This window comes from Toxorhynchites rutilus, chromosome 2 (assembly GCF_029784135.1).
Source record: "Toxorhynchites rutilus septentrionalis strain SRP chromosome 2, ASM2978413v1, whole genome shotgun sequence".
NCBI lineage: Eukaryota > Metazoa > Arthropoda > Insecta > Diptera > Culicidae > Toxorhynchites > Toxorhynchites rutilus.
The window spans coordinates 323,732,147-323,757,280 of record NC_073745.1 but is presented as its reverse complement, the minus strand read 5'-3'; the positions used below and the strand labels follow the sequence as shown (position 1 = coordinate 323,757,280).

Sequence of the window (25,134 nt, the reverse complement as noted above, 5' to 3'; positions counted from 1 at the left end):
GAAACGAAAAGTTGTTGTTCTGGTGCAAATAACAATAGTAATCTCGATTTTTCATTCGGAACTTGCTACGAAATATTGATTTGCACGATAATATACCCTATGCAAAATATTAGCTCACTCGGACTTTATTTACTGATGTCGCAAACTTTAAAATTTATTTTTTTTGAAAAACGAAAAACCACCCAACATTGAGGTTTTAGTTTGATACCAAATGTCTTAAAATTGCATTATTCACCTAGATTTTCAGTCATCTCAAAAAAAAATTTTTTTTTGGCGCTTTGTCGTTTTTCCGCCTGAAAAATCGATTATTGACAATTTTTTTTAGATAACTGTAAATCTAGACATGTCATGCAGTTTAAAACATTTGGCATAATTTTTTTAAAACTCAAATTTTAACGTTTGTAACACCAGTAAATGAAGTCCGAATGAGCCTTTATTTTGCATAGGGTATATTATTGTGCAAATCAACATTTCGTAGCAAGTTCTGAATGAAAAATCGAGATTACTATGCTTATTGGCGCCAAAACAACAACTTTTTGTTTCGTACTCCGAGAAAAAACTAAGTCCCAGAATGTCGATTTTTGACAAAAAAAATTTTTCGAGATGACACTAAATTTCGTTTCATGTAATTTTAAGACATTTGGCATAAATTTTTTTTTTCGAAAACCCAGATTTCCTTCACTATTTTATCGATATTTTTTTCGATTTTCAATAAACTCAAACTTTGACCTCTTTGCGCCACTCTCCCTTATGTCCGATTGAGTTGAAATTCGTCATAGGGTGTTTTTTCGAGGTGGTGAACATTTTTCATGGAGTCACTTTTTGAAATTCGGGATGACCATTTTCATTGGCACCCTAGTGCCTAGTGCCGAAGTGTGACTTCGAACCCGCTTCAGTTACTAAACTCAGCTTATAGAGGGACCAGTCTATTCAAACTGTGTTAGAATGAGTACATACACCGTAAAATCTCGGCACGGGTCACTTTACACTTTGTGACTCGAATTACCCTCATAATGTAAAGTGACCCGTGCCGAGGGATGAATGGCTGAGAGAAAGCTATCCAATTGAGCCTCTGAAACTAACGCTAAAAAAGTTAGATATGTTAAGAAATATGTATGATATTTGAACTTCAACGGCCGAACTGTTGTCTACCATCCACTAGCAGGGCTTCAAATGCCCATATAGCCATTAGATGCGAGAAATATTTGAACAGTGAGTACAGAATCAACAATCTAAGAAATCTGGAGCTTAGTAGTCGCTTTGAATACCATTTCGGATTTGAGGCGTCGTAAGAGACGACGAGTCTGGTGACAACGCCGTTTCGACGCGATAGAATCCTAAGGAGATATTTCGGGAGGAATTCTGTGTGACCCTGAGGAGAAATTAATTCCAAGCTATTTCAAAGAAGGCTCAGATGTAAAGCACGTTATCCCATGAAGGACCGTGATAACCCATGCATGACCTCCCTGCTTGCATAGATAACCATGGGATCACTGAAGCGATCATACATTCCGAGCGGAGATAGCGGTCTGGAGAGGAGCCACGCCAAATCAGCCGGCCTCTGTCGCGACCCTCTCCGTTATATTTTTTGATACATTGTACAAATGATCGGTGTTAAGTCAGACCGAACCATGTGACATTTTTATGATTTCGAGAAAAAACGAATTTGAAGTTTAGTGGTATACGTAGTTTTTATTGGGCATTCGAAACAGTTTCGATACGTTATTCCTGCTGTACGCGTGATTTTCCAAATTTGATAAATGTTGTATGTAGTTATCGAAATGCTTAACCTAATGTAATTAATAACTCGATTTTTAAAATTTTGCGACTTGGTGACTCAACACCGACCGTATGGTGACAGCTACCGAAAATCACAATTCTCATTATCAGATATTCAAATGTAACATCTAGGACACGACCGCATTTTCGACGTAGAATTACGAAATTATATTACTCACTTGTTCATCACTTCTGATATAATTTTTTTTTCGGTGCTCGTCGGCAACGATGTTTCTCCGATGACCACCAAACAAGTAGAGATGGGGTTTCAAATCGCGGATTGCATATTTATATCAAACTAGCTAACCCGGCAAACTTCGTCCCGCCCATTTACTTGATTAATTCTCGAGTAATGCAGAAATTTGTGTTTTATTTGTATGGCAGCCACCCCTAAGAGAGGGGGGAGGGGTATCTAACCACCATAGAAACATTCATTGCACCATAAAGTTTCCATATGCCCAATTTGGTTTAATTTGCTTGATTAATTCTCGGGTAATGCAAAAATTTGTGTTTCATTTGTACGGCAGCCCCCTCTAAGAGAGGGGGAAGGAGTATCTTACCACCATAGAAACATTTATTGCATCCTAGAACCTCCACATGCCAAATTTGGTTTCATTTGCTTGATTAATTCTCGAGTAATGCAGAAATTTGTGTTTCATTTGTATGGCAGCCCCCCCTTTGAGTGGGAGAAGGACTGTCTAACCATCATAGAAACATTTATTGCATCCTAAAACCTCCACATGCCAAATTTGGTTTCATTTGCTTGATTAATTGCAGAAATTTGTGTTTAATTTGTATGGCAGCCCCCCCCCCCCTTTGAGTGGGGGAAAGACTGTCTAACCATCATAGAAACATTTATTGCACCCTAAAACTTTCACATGCCAACTTTGGTTTGTTTGCTTGGTTAATTTCCGAGTAATGCAGAAATTTGTGTTTCATTTGTATGGCAGCCCCCCCTTAGAGAGGGGGGAGGGGTCTCAAAATATCACGAAAATCTTCCCCGGCCCCAAAAACCCCTACATACCAATTTTCATGTCGATCGGTTCAGTAGTTTCCGAGTCTATAAGAATCAGACAGACAGACAGACATCACTCCATTTTTATATATATAGATAGATAAGTTGGAAATGGGCAGAAACGAATGTGTCAGTTGCTACGGGAAAATAAGCACACAAATCGGCAGAACAAATGTTATTAATAATATTATTTCATAAAAACGTGACATGTTTTCTGATTTTCACTCTTCCTGAAAGACGGAGTTCTACGTCAAAAACATGAAAAATAACATTTTAAATGCAGCTTTAACAAACTTACCAAAAAATTGAATTTAATATTGAAATTGTTTGTAGCACAAAAACAAGTCTCCATATATATTAAAATATTTTTATTTGTAAAACATTTCATTCAATAAAGTTTTACTATGGTGGTGTGGTTTCGGACTTACCAAAATTGAGATATGAAATTTTGACGTAGAACTACGTCTTTCATTAAGGGTGCCAAATCAGAAAACAGGTCACGTTTTTACAAAATAAAGTTAACGTTAGTCACTATTCTTGCCGCGAACGGATTTTGGCGATTTACATACTAAACGAATCGGGAATTCCCTAATATTCGTTTAATATGATATACATTAGAATCCCCTGGTTTGTAAATGGTTCAAATTCATGAAAACCAGAAGCGTTTCCATTTTCCCATACATTTGTTCTGCCCATTAGTGCGCTTTCCCGAACAGAGCTTTCAACAATGAGCAACTTATCGACGAGCAACGAAGGGGAAATCGTAGGATTTAAAGTCTCCGTGGACAAAGGAAGAGAAGAATGAAGGGGAACACTTGCCTAGAGTATAAACAGTGGATCGCGCTGAGCCAAACTTTCAGGGAAGAATGACCTTTGGGTTAAGGTCCCTTAAAAACAAGAATCGAACCGTGACTTTCAGTTTCGTTCTGTATTCAAAACAATGAACATCGCTTGTTCTTCCTTGTTTTGCGTCATCACCTGTCTTCGTTTTGGATTGAGCTGTGGACGCCACCAAATTATTCACTCGCTGCTCGGGTTGCCTGTGATTTGGTGTCGCATGACGGTAGCAAAACTCTCTCCACCAATGATGACAGCTACGCTAATCGAAACCGGCAATATTAACTGAAAAGGGCTTCTGTTGAGGAGAGCGATATATGGCTTTGTGTGCGTACGTACGTGCTTTATAACCCGTACGTAAAAATAGTGCATCTTCTCTACGCTGAAATCCCATTTGTATCTGCTTCCGTATGCATTGGCCCTGTCACGATGCAACCATCGCATAATTTTGGATGCTGTGATTTTTGGTGGTGCAAATTATGCATCCGTAAAGATAAATATTAACAAGGAGGAGAGATAGCGGGAATGAAATATTTGCGCTAGAGTATTACTAATGAATCTCTTCTTAGGCAAATATTCAGTCTTTTTCCAAGCGGTCGATATTGTTTGTTTTCCGTCATCATAAAGGCTTCGTTGGTGCTTTGACATTGCATCAATGCATTAAACTGACGTTATGGCGAAGCGTTAAGGTTGTGCGTCAGAAAATTATTTGGGAATACTATGTCTATGTCAATTGCGAAAAAGGCCACCGAAATAGTGTTCGAGGTAAATTTTCAATGGATTGACATGATATGAATTGCGACATACGATCAGCTAATGTATTGTTCTGCGAGGGCGAGAATGAATCATCAATCAATTAACGTCAACTGATTCTACAATGAAAAAAACATTTCAGAGATTATTTCACTAAGTAGTTGTTTCTAAAATTTCACAGCATTATAGAATAATATCCGAAGTTATGAACATGCGATAGCATGCGTTACATGCATAACAGCGTGGTTCTACGTCAACAATGCGGTCCTATCTTGGACACAACCTCCTATATATTTTTTAAACTTATAGAACTTCAATACTCTGCGGAATCGTAACAATTTAAGAAAAGTAACACAAAAAATGGAATCTATATGCGATTTAACATGAAAAACTATATTTAAAGTTTTAGGACTAACAGTTTTCGAGAAATAAAGATAAATAAAAATATTCATTATCGAATGAGTACTATCTCGAAAATGTGTTTTGGGTCCTTTCAAATAACTTTTTTCAATTTTCTTTAAATTAATTTATTTCACCCATACAAGTTGTACAGGTTTAGATCTATAAATTTTCTTAGACCCTTTTTCGACCACTGAAAATTCATCTGAAGATAAATAAAAATATTCTTTATCGAATGAGTACTAATTAGATAGTTCTTTAGATAATTCTTTAAAATATTCAATTTCTCCCATACAACTTATTTTTTATTAATTGGTTCTTTTTTACAGGCTCAGTTACATAAATTTTAAGGAGCCGAATTCTTAACTATATTTTTATAACTATATATGAACAATTTCCTAATTATATGGTTAGTAAGGTAGAAAACCGATTACTCGCGATTGACTCCCTCCCATACAACTTGGCCTATAACTTTACTCAGACTCTTTTCCGATTAATCAAATTGTAGCTGGAAGATAGGTGAAATATTTCTCTATCGAATATCTTCGATAACTCTATTCGAACAACTTTTTTTGATTTTCAAAATTCTGTATATTTTCCTATATTAACCCATGCTCACGTTTCAGTCTATAACTTTTCTCTGTGAAAAAAATGAATTATGTGGAAAGATGAATGATTCAATTCCCTATCGAATGAGCATGATTTTAAAGGTTGTTACTTGATAAACAATCAATTTATTTCAACTGAAATAATTCATTATTCATTAAATCCAGCAAGACGTTGAACAGAAACTTGCACGCAACAAAAACTTTTATCCGCTGAACTTTCATCCGCTTACTTCACACATAGAGGCGAATGAACTGCAAAGTTTAAAGCCTCTTAAAACCTTGCAAGCAAAGCAAGCATCTTCACACAAGTCAAAACGTGCGGTCCCAGGCGTATGTCTTACATATTTCTTCCCGGTCCTTAAAGTGTTAAAAGATTTGGGCTTTCGTATCTCGAAGCGATTTAAAGTAAGCATTATTAGTAGATGTATTACTTCCCTGAATAAGCTACTATTCAAGCTATTTCATTTGATACCCATATTAATGGGGTTTTAAGAAAATATGTAGTCCGCTATTTGGTAGTGGCATCCTTCTTGGATTTGCTTTTTCCATAAATAACTGTATTCTACTAGTCAAGCCCTTTCATTTGATACCCATATCGATGGGATCGATGAGATTTTGAGAAAATATGTGATCCGCTATTTTGTAGCGACCGCCATCTTGGATTTTCGAGATCATGAAATACGCAGTTTTATACAGACTACAGAGATAAAGGTGTGTTCCAAATTCAGATCAATCGGTCAATAGAAAGGGGGTCAAATTTCTATTGATGTGGATTAGCGCTACAGACAAACATTTTACTAACATACAAACATATTACAGGGCAAGCTAAATAAAACCGTTTAAAAATAACCAAGCAACTTGAAATAAGTTGGGTTCTTTTCTGAAAATGAAACTAAATCAAACTGTGATTACCGGTGATCTCCATCGGTTTTCAGTGACTTATTTAAGGCTTACAGCAATGAAGCTATCCTAACAACGCGTAAAACGTCGTAATAGCTGTTATAAAATATCCGGAAACTTATTACACTTACGTGTTACCACAGTCGTAGCACTGTTTGGACAATTATTGCTGGTTAAACCCTAGCATGTGCGCCATTATGGAACATAGCTTCCTTCGTAAATATAAAGTTATGAACTACAAACTTGATTCGTCTCCATAGATGATTGCTTACTTCGAAACAAATTCGAACTAAATATTAATCGGATAAAATATTTCTTCTCTCTGTTCTTTATCTCTCGCTTGGGTGTGGTGCTTTCTCTGTGAACGAATTTCCATCTGAGAATATAATTAATATTCATCATTATTTTCCTGATCATGTTTACGTACTTCTTATCTTACTCTCATGAGGCTTTGGCGCCTTATTTAGATTCTTTCACCTTTTATCTGGTCATACATCCTTTTTTCGTTCTCAATATGATTGACACTATTTTGTGATAAAACGAAGATATTTTGTAATATGGAAATTATATCAGTTTATATTATTTATAAATTTCCTAATAATCTAATGATTTTTTTTTATAAAGTTGATTTTGCTCATTGATAGCAGATTTTCTCAGAATGAACTCGAACTCGAATTGATTCAAATCAAAATTCAACATAGGACAATTATTTAGGTTATTATTTGGTAATGTTGTTGTACAGTTCGCAGTCCGAATCTTGACTAAATTGTAGTTTTTAATTCAGGAGTCCCCACACTTGAAAACGGTCAATCAAGTCAGGTAAAGATAGTTTCACAGTTTCTCGATTCATGAACGCGATTTTGCCTCCGCCTTCAATTCGTCGGTTTCTGAAGTTGTTGAACTTTTCAATCGCAATAGGTCAGAATAAAAATTCTGAATCTCATGTTTGAGAACCACTTTTATTGTTCATAAACATTTGATTCACTTTGTTAAAAAAAAGTATTGACGCTCAAAGATATTACATTCCTGTCGATACTGTCCGACCCTCTCCGATTTGATTGAAACTTTTTTTTCATATAACGAAGGCTAACCAAAACGACTTATTGTTATAATGTGAAAGATTTTATCTGAGACTTTGCTCGAGTTGCTAAAACTTGAGTACTACCAAGAAAAATGACGCAAGTCTCATCTCAAGAAGAAGACAATTCTACATTGAAACTGTATGTCTTTTCATATTAGGCTGTCAAAAAAGTCCTGCGGTATTTCCGCGAGGTGTCGTTGTAAGCGCGTAGTTCTAGTTGTATTCATTGTATCGAGTCATACTATAGCTTGTTGGAAAGCTATTTTTGCGCGCTATAATATAGTCCTTGACAGTGTTTTGTTTGGTTAAGTCGCTCAATTCGGACCTGTACTGCCAACAACTAGACCGCTTGAAGGTAGCACTCATGAAGAAGAGGCCATCTTTGATAAACAGAGGCCGCATTGTCTTCCATCAGGACAACGCCAGGCCACACACTTCTTTGGTGACGCGCCAGAAGCTCCGGGAGCTCGGATGGGAGGTTCTTTTGCATCCGCCGTATAGTCCGGACCTTGCACCAAGTGACTACCACCTGTTTTTGTCCATGGCGAACGAGCTAGGTAGTCAGAAGTTAGCCACAAAAGAGGCCTGTGAAAATTGGCTATCCGAGTTTTTTGCCAATAAGGAAGCGAGCTTCTATAACAGGGGTATTATGAAGTTGGCATCTCGTTGGGAACAAGTCATCGAACAAACGGCGCATATTTGACTTAAAACAGATGATTGTAACTAATTTTATGAACAAATGAAAATTCAAAAAAAATACCGCAGGACTTTTTTACAGCCTAATATGTATAAAATTTTGTTATACCTTGACAACGGTTAATGTTTGGAAATAATTTTCACAAGATTCTTCATTATTTTTTGTGCTTCTCTATTTTATTTGTGGAATTTGCTTTTTCAAAGAAGATTTGTTTAGAATTAGGATGAGTGAAATATTCGGAATCATTTCGTACTATTTCCCACATTTCTATGAAGGCGATATGGCACTACTTGCTCCCATGTTTTAGAAAAAAAAATATCATTGATTTTAGTTAAATAAAAAAAACAGTTAATGAGTTCTGAGATAAAAAAGTTTCAATTTTTGAGTTTTTCAATCAAAGTTAGTTTTTCGAAGGTGCATCTTAGATTTCGACTTTCTTTATCAGCATTTAATGTAGCCAATTCTTTTTTTTTATGTGTAAGTGCAGGTGGAGTCCATCATATTTCCAAGTCAACTCTTATAATTACAAAGCCCCATGCTGATGCATGCAGAACCGACGATTTCGCGTCAGAAAAAAAGCCCCATGCTCCGCGTCTGCTTGCCATCGCCAGATAGCAAATCACACCTTGGATCAGCAGCAAATGAATTTCACTGTCAAGACCAATTCCCTCCGATTCGAACAATTTGACAGTCTGATTACTTTCGTGCCTACCAAAAAACGATGTCACCTCGCCTCCCACCGCTGACTGCCAAATGCGCAAAACAGTACAGGTGTAATAAGATTCCATCTTGATCCTGCCTTGTACCTATCCGAATTCGGTCAGCGTTCATTGGCACGGCTAACTCGAAGCAGACCCTCATCAAGCGGCACAGTGGCAAGTAAGGTTGGAGCGGGGTAAAACCTTAAACAATCGCCAGAGATAGGCCCGGGAAAAATCATTGCTGTTATTCTTATTCCATGTAGGACACGTTCTCCCCGCCTGACATGCTGATTAAATTCCTGAGGGGATATTAGTGACGGGCAGGACGTACGTGCGGCCAACCTTAATGAAATATTTGCCTGCCAAGTGTATGCGCTTAGCACTAATTTGCTCCGGCATTTTTTTTTGTCTCTTCCCTTTCAGATCTTCGATGTCAACGGTCGGGTGTTGACCGCCTTCGGCGGTGAAGGCTCCGACGAGGGTCAGTTCAAATTTCCAAGGTATGTAAAATTCCATGAATTGAACAGGGATTTTTTTCGATGGATTAGTCAGTCGGATTTTCTACGGTTTCTACGATGAGGTTGAAGCGGTTAATATGACTATGATGATGGGTAATCAGCAATTGATAGTTGCTGGGGAATGTTTACTTTGAAACAACAGGCAATGCAGGTTTTTTTTCTGATTACAACAAGTTATCCTGGGGATAAAAGAGGGAGAAGCTGATGATTATACTGCAGTCGTCTATATTGACTGGTCGTCCTGAACAAGCGGAAATTAACTTCCAGAGACTACCTACACCATGGCTAAAATTTCCCTAGGGATGCGCAATTTGTTTGAATGTCATTTTGGTTAGTTGCAATATCGAGTTCGGAGCTGTTATTATCGGAAAAACTTGCATTTAAACTGAGCTAACCATCTGAACCATTTTGCAGCTTCGGCCAACACTGAACAAACGTTAAAACATTTCCGATTTATTTTCTTCTGGAATCTTACGCGCAAAAATATCAAAAAAACCTAATTAAACACGAAGACCGCATCGTCATATATGGAATTAAAAAAAATCCTAAGAAAAAATATTGATTGCATGGATTCCTAAAAATAAAAACCGTTTGGTTCCATTTTTCCGTTGTGCACCATAGTTTTTTTTTTTCATTTCTGATGTTTATGCTTCATAGTGTAGGAACCAAAAACGAACTGTTTATATTTATTCATTATGTTCTTTTTAACATGACATATCAAAAAATAAGAAGTGAATGCTTTCTTTGTTCTTGTTTGTATGTTCTTTAGTTTATATTCACTCGACAAAAATATTAGAGGAACAAAGTGCGAAGTTGAAATTTTTAAGTGATTTTTAACACGCTGTAACTTTGGGAAAAATTCAACGCAAAAAGATGGAATTCATATCCATGCTCCAACTTTAAATTATATAAGTATTAGAATATTCTAAGTACACACTTTAATCTTAGTGTATGTAGGCGTAGTGGACAAAATTTTAATAATACGATAGAATGGGAAGAACAAATAATAAATTAAGCTACAATGTCTTTCACATTGTTTTCACACGTCTTCGAGAAAACAAAAGAAATTGCTACGAGAAAATCACTGCAACTATATTTTCCTTATATCATGTTATACTGTGTTGTTTCGCGTGTCCATGTGATAAATATTGTAATAAATGTTTCACTATAAATTTTGCATGTTGCACGGAAAATAATGTTGAAAAGAAAGATTTTCGTTTAATAAAAATATCTGTTTCGAATATATCACGTTTCCATTTTATCACGCAAAAATTTTTTTGAGCGTGATATAATCGAAACGTCACTGTACAAGGTTGATTTCTGGCTTACAATAGAAATGCTGATATACTGCTATTTGGCATTAGAGATGCTGAATGAGGGCTTTAAATTTATGCTTATGGTAAATTGTACGTTTATTCTGAGTCGTGATCGGCAGTCATCGAGTGCAGACGCATTCTCGTTTGTTCTACGCATTATTTTATTTGGCTCGTTTTGGTTCGGCAGGAGCAGACGTGTTCTTGATATAGAGGAGATGTGTCTAAAACGCGCCTGCCGGGCAATCTGACCAGCCTGATTTTCTCGTAAACCAGCAAGAATAGAAATGCAATGGATATAGGCAATCGTGCTAGTCAATGATAGAATCCCACCATGCAGGTTTTACATTTGTAACAAGCTTTGAAAAAATAAGCAAAATAATTTTCTTTGGACGCAATTTTCGATGTAATTTTCTACATAATTTCTATAAGGTTTTTGTTGCTTGAAACCGATTCAGACGCGATAACTGTGGGTCATATTCATTGAGTCGAGTTCCCAGTGAATATCTCAGATGAAGAAAATGGTAAGAAAGGACTCATTTCCTTCTCAATTTGATATTTTCCGCATCAGCTTACCATCGGGCAGTATGGCATACCCTCGATCGGGCCAATTTGCTCGCTTTCGGCCGTAAACATTCTCACGAGAGAAATAGCTTGTATGATGCCAGATGTTTTTTTTCAAATATCTCTGCATGGCACGAACAAATGTCTTCAAATGTAATCATAATGAACAAAAATGAGCAAACCATCACGATTTTTCTAAATCATGTTCGGTAAATCACACACACAATTGTTTTCACATACTTTGAAATGACCTCAGTATGTTTTCACAAAATTAAATGTCTTCAAAACGAAAACATGTCTTCACATCTGGCATCTATATTATGTGCTCAGAGAATGCAGGAAAGCAAGAGCGTGGACTGGAGAATTAATGCACGAATACTGGGAGAACACGCTCACCGGAGGAACGGTTTCTTCTCTTCGTTGGTGGGCATGAAGGGAATAGATTTATGGAATCTCTCATTCATACAAGCTGTTTCTCTGAGCTTTATAGTCTCTGAGAGAAACAACCCATAGCACCTTACAAAATAAAATTCGTAGCAATTTTTGTTATTTAGTATCTAAAATACAGAACGATTACAGATGACTTAGGGTTAACTAATCCACGTACTGACGTAGTTGTTACCTTAAATTTCAAGAGCACGGTCAAGATAAACCCATTCTCGCTTAGGGGGTGCGTATTACGCACTTCTCCTGTATGTCGGTTTTGTCAATTGGTTTTACAGTCGAGGTTTTGTGATGTGTAAAGAAATGGTAGTTTCGGTATGCAGGAATGCAGGTTCATGTGTGCATAGTGAGAGAAACGCAACTCTCTTCAATGCGTCGCAGTGATGCGTGCTGTATTTGTAGCAGTGCTATGAGCGCAAAATGTGCCCGCCTACAGGAACGGCGCAATGAACAAGCTAAGTTTTTTGCCATTTTTTCTTTAATAGTTTCATCTTCTGCATTTTGTATGTATATTTGCAACATATGCAATGAGAAAAATTGTATGCAGCAGTGTTCTAGTTCTAGTTCTAGTTCTAGTTCTAGTTCTAGTTCTAGTTCTAGTTCTAGTTCTAGTTCTAGTTCTAGTTCTAGTTCTAGTTCTAGTTCCAGTTCTAGTTCTAGTTCTAGTTCTAGTTCTAGTTCTAGTTCTAGTTCTAGTTCTAGTTCTAGTTCTAGTTCTAGTTCTAGTTCTAGTTCTAGTTCTAGTTCTAGTTCTAGTTCTAGTTCTAGTTCTAGTTCTAGTTCTAGTTCTAGTTCTAGTTCTAGTTCTAGTTCTAGTTCTAGTTCTAGTTCTAGTTCTAGTTCTAGTTCTAGTTCTAGTTCTAGTTCTAGTTCTAGTTCTAGTTCTAGTTCTAGTTCTAGTTCTAGTTCTAGTTCTAGTTCTAGTTCTAGTTCTAGTTCTAGTTCTAGTTCTAGTTCTAGTTCTAGTTCTAGTTCTAGTTCTAGTTCTAGTTCTAGTTCTAGTTCTAGTTCTAGTTCTAGTTCTAGTTCTAGTTCTAGTTCTAGTTCTAGTTCTAGTTCTAGTTCTAGTTCTAGTTCTAGTTCTAGTTCTAGTTCTAGTTCTAGTTCTAGTTCTAGTTCTAGTTCTAGTTCTAGTTCTAGTTCTAGTTCTAGTTCTAGTTCTAGTTCTAGTTCTAGTTCTAGTTCTAGTTCTAGTTCTAGTTCTAGTTCTAGTTCTAGTTCTAGTTCTAGTTCTAGTTCTAGTTCTAGTTCTAGTTCTAGTTCTAGTTCTAGTTCTAGTTCTAGTTCTAGTTCTAGTTCTAGTTCTAGTTCTAGTTCTAGTTCTAGTTCTAGTTCTAGTTCTAATCTCTTTCCTTAGCAGTTGCAAGGACGTGGCCAGGACAATTCTTAACTGTTGTAGAAAACATACCTTCATCTAAGAGATATTACTAATCATCAGCAATGGATGGAGGCTAGTTTTTAACTTAACAGTTCTGAATTCGTACCACCTACGATATTGTGCAACTTGCCCAATTCTAATGCTAATGCTAATGGTAAATTGTACATTCATCCCATATCCAACCTTCAAAACTGTCATAGAGAAAGCAGTTAAAATTTATCACAGATTCCAAGCAACACTAGTTCTATTGTTGTTGCTGGCGGAACGCGAATAACTCAAAAAAGGACATATGTTCGTAAATTATTTAAATGTGTTGAATTCAAATTTAAAATATCTTGAAAGCCGATGGTTTTAGGATGTCTATTATCACGAGCTTCTTTATTTGATATGTCATCTAACACCATTTCACATTATCCCAATATTCGTAATTTCTTGAAATAGTTGAGATTTGAACTAAAAATTCACATTGAGGTTTTTTTTCTCTGGAACATTCTCATCCTGGAGATATTATTAATATTTCCGTTATGATTTCAATTTTTCACACGCCAAAGATGAAAGAAAAATGCATTATTTTTGAATTTTATTTGCAACTTAAAAAAAACTTTAGTGTACATTTTCTTACGAAGCCTCATTTACTCCCTACAACCAATGTTGCCATATGTACAGATTCATCTGTAAATGTACAGTTTTTTTTCGATTTTTGGTACATATTCTGTACGATACAGATTACAGATTTTTGAAGTGTTTGATTTACAATTAAAAAAGTAAAAATGCTCCGTAAGGAAACATTTGTTACGAAGAGTTCGGGTTGAGTAGCGTACTGGAGTGGACGTGTGTTTTTGCGCTCCGTGCTTTGACCTTTATGTGCTTGCGATTCCTGCCGTTTTAAAGTGTCATGACCAGTGAAACTGATGAACATTGTTCTAGTGGAATGAAAACCAGTGAAATTCGGTTGAATTCCATGTTTTATAGTGAGATAAAAATAAAAAGTGACATCTGATCGAGAAAAGCCATTTTTTTTCGGCTCGTAATTATTTGTTAGTTAGAATTTTCTCTAACGTTGTGCTCCTGATTGTCGGCACTCTCGCAATGTGCTTTTGTTCGTCACGCTCTCGGTTTCGTGTCTCTCTCAGTTCTCGCGCTCTCAAATGCGTGTTGTGTTCTTATCGTCGCGTAATCGGTTTCGGGAAGACTGTTTACAAATATATGTTATGGGAAAATCTATGCTTAGCTTCATGTGATTGATTTGGAGTTGCTAACGAGTATGAAGATGTTCTTTGTTTTTTTTTGCACCGCCGTAGTGAACGTATCACTTCGAAAGAAAGCGCTGACATCGCTGGACTGAGGATACGAGCTAAGTTATATTTTTCATTCCTATCTCATACATATTATAAACATTACATTTAATTTATTGTGGGTTCCTGTGGGTGTGGGTAGAGATTTTATTCCATTTCATTTCATATAGCAGCTGTGTGTTAACGGTTCCAGATTTGAGTACAATCATAGGCAAAACAGGAGTTCCCGCTGCAATCAGTGACTTGAATATGTGGAGGTGACGGGCGGATGTGTGTGTGTGTGTAGCGTGTTTCGAGAGCGAGTGGCGGATTGATCCGGAGAGTGAGATTCATCACCCTCTCTAGCGAGTGCGTCCTAATGTTCGGTTTTGTTAACTGGGCTGCAGCAGTTGCAATGTAAGCTGCCATTTGAATTCATCTTGAACTCTGAACTCCAGGATTTGCCTCACATTATGGAGTTGTCAGAATTCACTTTATGTTGCGTATCTAAAGTAGTTTGTGTAGATTGTGATTAGCTTGTATTGTTGCCAAAAAAATATTATTCTCTGCATACAGAAGGACTTGGAAAATGGAGAAGGATTTGGTCACTCAACCCTACTGTTCGCAAATGTTTGTATATGTGTTTGTATGTATTTGTATTTATTTTTTTCTCTTTTTTTCGAGTTTCTGCTGTACTATAAACTATGTTGTTTTTTTTAATTCTGGATTCCATATAAGGTGGTTGCAGAATTATAATTTCAAATGTCTTTCCTCGTCGATTCTATGTTGAGCCTTTTTTTCAAAGGGTCGAGGAACTCGGATTTTAAAATCAGATTCAGTGTTCATACACACACTCTCGTGTACTGTGATGGTGGATGCGACTGTGTGCGAGAGGTGGCCGTACGAGATGTTAAGGTCGTGGGATTGCAGCTGCATTGAATGATATTGGTGTGTATGCATTGCTTTCCCTCGCTTTGTTCGGACTTGCTGCTTCGAGCGGGCAGAGTGGTTTGGTAGAGGCGAATGAACTTCAATGTTTAAAGCCTCTTAAAAACAAAGAAAGAAAGAAAGAGTGGTTTGTTTTTTTTTCGTCAGTTGTGCAGTCAAATTTTTGTGTGAGCTCGAATCCACTGTCAACGTAGCCTTGAGTGCAGTTATGTTGAATCCGAGTACATACGATAGCTAAGGTAAGGAGACGAGCTATTTTGTTCGCTTGATCTGGCCGATTTCGGGTGGCGCGAGGGGACACTGACAGCCGCACCGGTGCAATTCTGTGTAGCTGTTTACTTCTCGCGATTGCATACGATTCGAGTGGCCCTATTTTCGCACACAGGTTCATCAAATTTAACCAAAATATGGAACCAGTGTGAACATAGTAGCTTTAGTGTGTTAATTTATACTCTAATTGAGGGTGATTGTTTCTAGATGAGTTCTCCCGGTTACCTTCTCAGGTTTCCCCACAGTTAAAACTTCGCAGTTGCGATTGGATTTCGATAACAAATATGTGCAGAAAAATTTGAAATCTAATTAATGTTACAAGTTTTCCTTCTCAGGATACCTAAAGATCTCTGCCGCGTGTTGAGATATGAGATTTTCAAAATTTAGTTCCATTCAATAGATTGCGTTTACATAATCACATCACTTACCACAGTGAATCCTGATTCTTACCACTTCCCACTAACAATTATCCCTTCCTTGATAAACGCTAGGGAACCACGCTATAGAGGCGACCCTTCTGGCCTTCGGGCGGCGAATATCATACTAACATTCCTTTCCTTCCCCTGGTGAATGTAAGGACGTGGCCGGCGTCGTTATTGACCATTTAAAGCTCGAATCACCGAAAATTGCACAACGAGAATGATTTGCTAGTCCCAAGCGTCATTCTGTGTGTTCTTTGTGCAATTTGGTTGGTTCAGGTCAATCACGGAGAGCAACTACGAATTGTACAGTCTACCCAAGCTCAAGCTCAAGCTCCGTAAGGAAACATTTGTTACTGAAAACATACACGTAAGGGTTACCTGGAAAAAATTGTCAATTCACTCGTATTTCTGAAAATTCGAGTATTTTTTTAATATTCTTTCTATGCTTCACTCCTCGGTAACTTCGAGCGATTTTTTCTGGTTATAATAACAACAAAACGTGGAGCAGCTTGCAACTTTTTATAACTTACTAGCTGAACCGATAGAAACGATTCGTGCCCCCTAAAATCTTATGAGAATCACACAGACAGACAGAAATCCATTTTTACATATATAGATAATATGTAGCTCAAGTTAAGCAAAAGTGTATATAACAATCATCACAGAAATAAGTAATGTGATGCTTGAAAAATGAGTAAATTCTAAGTTTTTCATCCTAATGGAACAGATTTTTCTATGCAACAATTTTTTGAATAAAAAGTACACATGAAAAAGATGTTTACCCCTTCTGATATAGATGAGTATGCGATAACACTGCCTACAACTCGTTCCTCAATAACTTTCTTCTACAACCAAAGAGATCCGAGCTATAATAGTTTTAATTACTCTCTGTTTTGACTCGACACTTTGCTAAGGCAAATTTAATTCGAATCTTTCTAATTTGGCGATCCTTAGGAATGGAAATGCTCAAAAGTATGTTTGTAATTACCATTTTACATTTTTCTAAGGTTCGACTTCCAAGACATGTTACAATATTTGGTGCGTAGTTTTTTGTTATTGAATTGCATTTTTTTTTTCATTCAGTTGGACTAGATGAGATTGACTACACCAAGTATGGAATATATGCATATTGTTTTGGAATATTCGTCGATATCATTTCCAATTTCCGCGCAAAGCTCATGTCGTTTGCATACATAGATTAGTTACATAAATTCACACACAATTCACGTAAGATTAGAGGAAATAGCGTTCATGTACAAAATGAATAGAAGGGATCCAAGATGAGAACAATGAAGAACTCCTGAAGTGACAGTGGAATCCATTCACAGTCTGTTAAGTAAGAATAAAGCCTATTTGAGTATCAATGTTCAAATTGCAGAGTAGTAACGGAATGTCGATACGGTCATACTGAGCTAATGACTACCTGCTTACTACAGAAGTCATATTTTCAATGTGCCACCAATTCCAGACAGGAAGTTCTAGTAACGGCAACTGTTAGGGAACATCGAGAACTTGTAGAACTTATAGATATCATTTGGTTGAGCTCTGGTTCTTATAGTAACTGTACAGAAAGATGAAATTCATAATTTAGACCTTTTCAAAAGAGTATTGCATCGAAGCTTTTAATTTTTTGACGTAGGACTACGTCCAACCGGAAGATATAGGGGGTGAAATGGAAATCTAGGCACTGAACAAGTAGGAAAAAATGCAAGATTTGGAACGCTTATAGCTCGAGCATTTCTCAATAGATCGCAAAGGTTTTTGCATCAATTGATAGGAAATATATCTACGCATCTATCATAATGAATAACATTTCATTTTTCTTGAGATAAATAATTGAATAATTGTGAAATATCAAGCATTGTCAAAATGCACTATGTGCCCATTTTTGATTGGTCCATTTTGTGCTCCTCAAATCGTACCGACCAAAACGGGCAACCAGAGCAGCAGCGAAATAGAATGAAGCGCGATTGGAAAGGAAAAAGAAAAAAATGAACGAAACATTGGTCGCAGTCTCACACATGCGTATTTCTCGGCTGGCTCGAGAAATACGCATGTGTTAAGTCAGCTTAAAAATCCCCGCTCTGCTGCCGTAACGATCATTCTTTGTGTGGACACCGACTGGACAACATCGTTGCTGGACGGGCTGGACGGCGAGGGATCGAGTGCCTTTCTCAAGGCAATGGGGGCGGAGGTGTAATGCAGGAGTTAGAGTAGAGTTTTCAAAGGGCCTTTCTCAAGGCTAGAGACGAATGAACTAAAAAGTCTCTATAATACAAAACCACCACCACCACCGTAACGATCATTCTCATTCAAACCGTACACCACATCGGTTCGCATCACAACACATCAACAAACCAACCCAAGCAGCCTTGTCTGGACATGGTAAAGGAGGAAAAGTGAAGGGAAAGGCAAAATCCCGCTCGAACCGTGTTGATCTGGAGTTCCCCGCAAGGGTAGCTAGGCCGAGCGCGTTAGTACCAGTGCACCAGTCCACCTAGCCGGCGTTATATAGTTTCGGCCGCCGAAGTGATCGAGTTAGCTGGCAAAGCTGCTCGCGACGATAAGAAAACCCGCATTCGGAACAGAACACATTCGGTTCGGTGGACATCAAGACAACAGGCAGTTGCAGCGAGTGGCAAGTGGCAAACGCAATCGCAAAACGGCATCAGGTAGCAGAAGAAAAAAGTTTGTTCTTTATACAAACTGCTTTGGTGGCAAATCCAGAACAAGGCGGCATCGAGTGCGTTCGAAATGGTTTTTTTTCAAAACCACGAGTACTAAGTTTTCTAAATTGGAACCATTCCATAAAACAAGGCGCTTTTCAGGGCCATTAAACCTTCCAAAAAAGAGTTTAGGAAATACAGTTCAATGCTTTCTAAAACAATATCCAAAATAATAATAAAACACAAATTGATTGTTTCATAATTTGTTTGCCAGGATATGATGAGTATGTGAATTTGGCAGTTGTTCTGAGCTTATTGATTTTCACCAATTCTTAAATTGCTTCTAGATTGAAAGTACAGTAATTTACACTTATCTCGACATTTAGCTAATTGGACGGACCTGTAATGCGACATATTTAGTTGGACATTTTTGTAAACATAGAGTTCGGGGTCCAAATTATGACCCCACATTGAAAGTTGACACTATACCACTGTCATCGCAAATGTTCAATTACAGGTTAAAATTACCTGCAATCCGATACTGAGTGGTGGTAATGCGACGTGCCATTGAATGTAATTTACTGTAAAATATGTCACAAGCTGGATGGGAAGAAATTTTCCAACTGTGAAAGCTGTGGCGAGTGGCAAATGCAATCGCTAAACGGAAAGGTTTAGCCGAACCAGATGGGGATATCGAGTGATAGCAAAACAATAAACTCTTTAGATTGAAGATTATTTTGTGATCCTGAAAAGGACCCTTTTTAGCCTGCATGTGAATCCAACGAGCGAACAAATCGTAATGAATGTATTTTTTTGCCATCGCTCCCTTTTAACGCTCATTCGTTCGTCTCGTTGGACTCGCCCCTCTGGCTGAGTCTGCCGATTTGTCTCTATCCTGTGAGTGTGTACCGCTAGAGTATAAAACACGCGGACCCCAAAAAAATATATTATTTTCTTTCAAACCGTAAACCCGTGTGGTTGTACGGCATCGGCATCGTTGACGTAACAAAGGAGGACAAGTTAAGGGAAAGGCAAAGTCTCACTCGAACCGTGCAGGTCTCCAGTTCCCTGTTGGTCAGATTCACTAATTGCTCCGCAAGGGTAACTAGGCCGAACGGATTGGTGCCGGAGCACCAGTATACCTAACAGCGATTATAGAGTTTCGGCCGTCGGAGTGCTCGAGTTGGCTTGCAAAGCTGCTCACGACAATCAGAAAACCCGCATTCAGAACAGAGCAGCTTCAATTCGGCGCTCATCAAGGCAACAATTAGTTTCTGTGAGTGGCAAAGTGTTTCTCCGGCACGTCGCATTAAATGTAATTTACTGAACAACATGTCACAAGCTGGATGGGAAGAAATTTTCCAACTTTGAAAGCTGTGGCGAGTGGCAAACGCAATAGCTAAACAGGAAGGTTTAACCGAACAAGATGGGAATATCGAGTGATAACAAAAACACAACACCAAAGGTTCTTTTCAGAACCATCAACATATTCATAAAGAGTAAACAGTAAACTAATCCATTTTTCAGGTAGATAGGTAGGTATTCACGTAGGAGAAGAAAATAAAACAATATATTTAAAATACATATTTAACAAAAGCTGTCCCCATTGTATAGTCCTACGTCGCTCCGGTTATGTCCCCGACATTACCCACCTGTCTTTTTTATAATATTTTAGTTTTTTCATAATTATTTGGATTTATTTCAAGAGGTAAAAAAATATCGGTTCCAACGTCCATAAGCTGTTACATTTTTAGCATCTCTCGAGTCTTCTTTGCAACTACTAAGCGACGGCAGACGCTAAATACATTACGCTACTCGCCAGTTTCCCTCGGTATTCTGTTTGGATAATCTTACGACGACTTCATCGCAATCGAGACCCCTCGCCTAACAATCTTCATGGATGATAGCACTGGGGACGGTAGTTATTGTTTATTTATCTTGCACCATAGTTATCCCGCAGCAGTCTCCTTTCCCCCGCATCGTCGGTCCAACTGTCCGATATTACACTACATTGAGCGAATATTATTGTGGCAGTATCTTGCGAGCATATTTTCCGCTCCCTATCGGTGCTTTTCTTTCCACCCGCCCCCGCCCGAGACCGCGTTCGATTCTCGCGAGCAGAGCGAAAAATCAATTTATCTTCCGCCCACTTCCCACCGATTCGATTGATGTGTTGTGGGCTTTAAGCCGCTTTTCTTCGTTAGCAGCCGCTCACTACGCCTCGCTCAGCTTCAGCATCAGCAATTGGTTGTAATATTTGAAGTCTGTCACAAACTTGGATTTTTGTTGTCCTTCCATTTCTCGCGCTGGGAAAATGATTGCTAAGCAGTTTTTTCTCTCTCGCGTTGGAATTCGAATGAATGGGCATCAATCAGTGAGAAATCGGTACGCGAATTGATGAAACGAATGATTCGACTAGTCGGCGAAATAACCGCTTACTTACTTCCTGCTTATTTGTAACGCGCGAAAAATTGCTACAATTTATCTTTGTAAACACAAACAAATTATTCTTTCGGTTGAATTGTTGCGGGGCGAAGAGCAATAAGAATTAAGATTTTTGAAAGGGAATTTTCGGTCGGTTGAAGTGGGATATCAATGTACAAATTGTCTTCATTCTGCCGTCAGATTCAACTCTTTCACGTTGATTTTTGATGTTCGAAGTTCTAATTGACACCGAACTGCAGTCGATTTTCCCCTCTGAGGGAGAACAAACGGACCTATATTTGCGCAGTATTTGCAATCAGAAACTGCCAATCAGCTGCTTCCGATACTCGACTGCCCAATTCAGTGGCATGTTGTGGTTTGGTCTAATGCAGACATTTCCATTCGACCATTCGCCACAGAACCACACTGTTTGTGCGCATACGAGTGTACACTCATGTGCTAACTTGTACTCCCCATTGGGCTGTTCGCCTGAAAACATCAAACCAACCACTCTAATTCTGGTCCAACTACACCACTGTTGGTAGGCAGCATCAGCACAAAATTCCGGAAAAGGGTGGCGTAGTTAATTCTCGTTCAATTTCCACCATTGTTTCGGCTTCCCACATTTCGGGAAAGAAATATTGAACTCCACGAGGAGTGGAGGGGAAGGCATCATAAATCAATGAAGTTCGCCAGAGAATGTGGAGTGAATGCCCCCAACCAAACTTGCCCATTGTTACGAGTTTAATGTTGCTTCTCTCCACGCAAGAGAATCGTATCATCCAGCGGTTAAACATTCCACATTTCTGACATTCGCTCATGATTTGTTTCCCCAGTGGGAAATACACACATCAGCTCAGCCCAACAGTAGTAAATCGATCATTGCCGGATTCTGCTGCTGCTGCTGTAAATATTTGCTCTTCCCAAAGTGGATTTAGTTGTTTCGAAAATTTCGTTACAACTTACTCCTCGGAAACCATTTCTCATCCGCAAACATATGCAGAATTTCGTTGCTAATCGTGGAAACCAATTATCGTAATGTTTGCTCAAAAATACCATATCCGAAAAATGCGAAGCCAATCAATTTTTTTCCCCCCTCCCGCCAGAACATATCGGCCCGGATCAATTTTAATCCGGAAAAAGGGTAAGGCTCACGCTTACGATCAAATAACTTTTCAGTTCTCAATTTGTATGAAAATTATAATGAAAGAAAATGCACATCCGTTTTCCGCCAGCCAGCCAGCAGGCAATTTCTCCTTCCAAGAAGCGAAGGTTGCTGGAATTTCATCCGCACATGAATGACTGGAGAGCGCTGGCAGCAAAGCGGTTCCAAAGCGGATCTCATTAAGGGTTGGGGCGGTGGTGGCGGTGGAAAATGAGCGGAATCGATTATTACAATATCTCAATTATCATTCCTCGTTAGTCCGGCCCAGATATTGCGGCAGATAGTGCTCGTGATGGGAATCAATTTCGGACCTTCCGCTGTCACTCGCGGGAGGATGCCGTAGAAGGGGCGAGAGGGAGAACCGGAAGTTGCTGCTGTTCCTCTGGCGGTACTCCTTTGATCTTACTTGATTAGAAGTTATCATAAGGGGTGGTTTTCTTGGGCGGCGGTGTGCTTGATGCTGGTGTATTTTGTAATATTTCCTTGTTCTGCTTATTTTGTTCTTCTAATGAGCAAACTTAGTTTGATAACACTTGTGATGGGAAGCTCCTCGCATTAGTCCCTACGTCGCAGCAAAACATCGCACTCTACGTTCGATCCGTTATAGAGAACCATACAAATCCATTAGACATCTAAAAAAAAAAACCATTACAAGGACTATCCAGAAAGTAGCAGACGTTTTTGACTTGCGCTGCAGTGGGTGGGGCCGAAGCTAGGAAGATCCAAAGTTCTTTTGGAATCGAAAACAAGCACCAACTCCAGCCCCTCTGCTAGATCTTTTACTTATAGAAATCGGAAAATCCTAATTGTAATAAACGTGCGTAACGAGAATTTCTTTTAACACTTTGCGGACCGCTCACGAGATTTCTTGTTTTCGCGTTCCTTCTTTACGGACTTGTATGAATTTAGCCAATAAATATTGACGTAGGACTACGTCTAACCGGAAGATATAGGGGTGAAATGGAAATCTAGGCACTGAACAAGTAGGAAAAAATGCAAGATTTGGAACGCTTATAACTCGAGCATTTCTCAATAGATCGCAAAGGTTTTTACATCAATAGATAGGAAATATATCTACGCATCTATCATAATGAATAACATTTCATTTTTCTTGAGATAAATAATTGAATAATTGTGAAATATCAAGCATTGTCCAAATGCCCTACTATGTGCCCATTTTTGATTGGTCCATTCTGTGCTCCTCAAATCGTACCGACCAAAACGGGCAACCAGAGCAGCAGCGAAATAGAATGAAGCACGATTGGAAAGGAAAAAGAAAAAAATGAACGAAACATTGGTCGCAGTCTCACACATGCGTAATTCTCGAGCCAGCCAGTCAGCTTAAAAATCCCCGCTCCGCTGCCGTAACGATCATTCTTTGTGTGGACACCGACTGGACAACATCGTTGCTGGACGGGCTGGACGGCGAGGGATCGAGTGCCTTTCTCAAGGCAAGAGGGCGGAGGTGGTAGCGCTGAAGTAGAGTTGAGTAGAGTTTTCAAAGGGCCTTTCTCAAGGCTAGAGACGAATGAACTGCAAAAGTTTAAAGTCTCTATAATACAATACCTTCCTTCCTTCCGTAACGATCATTCTCATTCAAACCGTACACCACATCGGTTCGCATCATAACACATCAACAAACCAACCCAAGCAGCCATGTCTGGACATGGTAAAGGAGGAAAAGTGAAGGGAAAGGCAAAATCCCGCTTGAACCGTGTTAGCCTGCGATTCCCCGTAGGTGAATTCGCCAATTACTCCGCAAAGGTAGCTAGGCCGAGCACGTTAGTTCCAGTACACCAGTCCACCTAGCGTTATAAAGTTTCGGCCGCCGAAGTGATCGAGTTGGCTGGCAAAGCTGCTCGCGACGATAAGAAAAGCCGCATTCGGAACAGAACACATTCGGTTCGGTGGACATCAAGACAACAGGCAGTTGCAGCGAGTGGCGAGTGGCAAACGCAATCGCAAAACGGCTTCAGGTAGCAGAAGAAAAAAGTTTGTTCTTTATACAATCTGCTTTGGTGGCAAATCCAGAACAAGGCGGCATGGAGTGCGTTCGAAATGGTTTTATTCAAAACCACGAGTACTAAGTTTTCTAAAATTCCATAAAACACGGCGCTTATCAGGGCCATTAAATCTTTCAAAAAAGAGTTTACGAAATATAGTTCAATGCTTTCTATAATAATATCCAAAATAATAATAAAACACAAATTGATTTTTTCATAATTTGTTTGCCAGGATCTGATGAGTATGTGGATTTGGCAGTTGTTGTGAGCTTGTTGATAGTTGGGGACTTTCCTGATTATTCAATTTTCACCAATTCTTAAATTGTTTCCAGATTGAAAATACAGTAATTTACAATTAGTTCGACATTTAGCTAATTGGACGGTCATGTAATGTGACATATTTAGTTGGACATTTTTGTAAACATAGATCCAAATCATGACCCCACATTGAAAGTCGACACTTTACCACTGTCATCGCAAATGTTCAATTGCAGGTTAAAATCGCCTCCATTGCGACACTGAGTGAAAACTATATGTTCAATTGCAGGTTAAAATCGCCTCCATTGCGACACTGAGTGGTGTTTCGGCACGTCGCATTAAATATAATTTACTGTATGTACAACATGTCACAAGCTGGATGGGAAGAAATTTTCCAACTGTGAAAGCTGTGGCGAGTGGCAAACACAATCGCTAAACAGGAAGGTTTAGCCGAACAAGATGGGGATATCGAGTGATAACAAAACAATAAACTCTTTAGATTAAAGATAATTTTGTGATCCTGAAAAGGACCCTTTTTAGCCTGCATGTGAATCCAACGAGCGAACAAATCGTAATGAATGTATTTTTTTTGCCATCGCTGCCTTTTAACGCTCATTCGTTCGTCTCGTTTGACTCGCCCCTTTGGCTGAGTCTGCCGATTTGTCTCTATCCTGTGAGTGTGTACCGCTAGAGTATAAAACACGCGGACCCCAAAAA

The 25,134-nt window shown here is 38.6% G+C and overlaps 1 protein-coding gene across 8 annotated transcripts in view; it reads left to right on the top strand.

Annotated features, from left to right (window-relative positions):
• The window catches only part of LOC129764389 (RING finger protein nhl-1), a 176,365-nt gene that overhangs the window by 115,426 nt on the left and 35,805 nt on the right, over positions 1–25,134 (top strand). For all 8 annotated transcript variants that reach the window (XM_055763412.1, XM_055763416.1, XM_055763417.1 and 5 more), the window contains one exon: positions 9,194–9,270. In XM_055763412.1, coding sequence (XP_055619387.1) covers positions 9,194–9,270 — 77 coding nt within the window. The remainder of the gene's footprint in view (positions 1–9,193; positions 9,271–25,134) is intronic.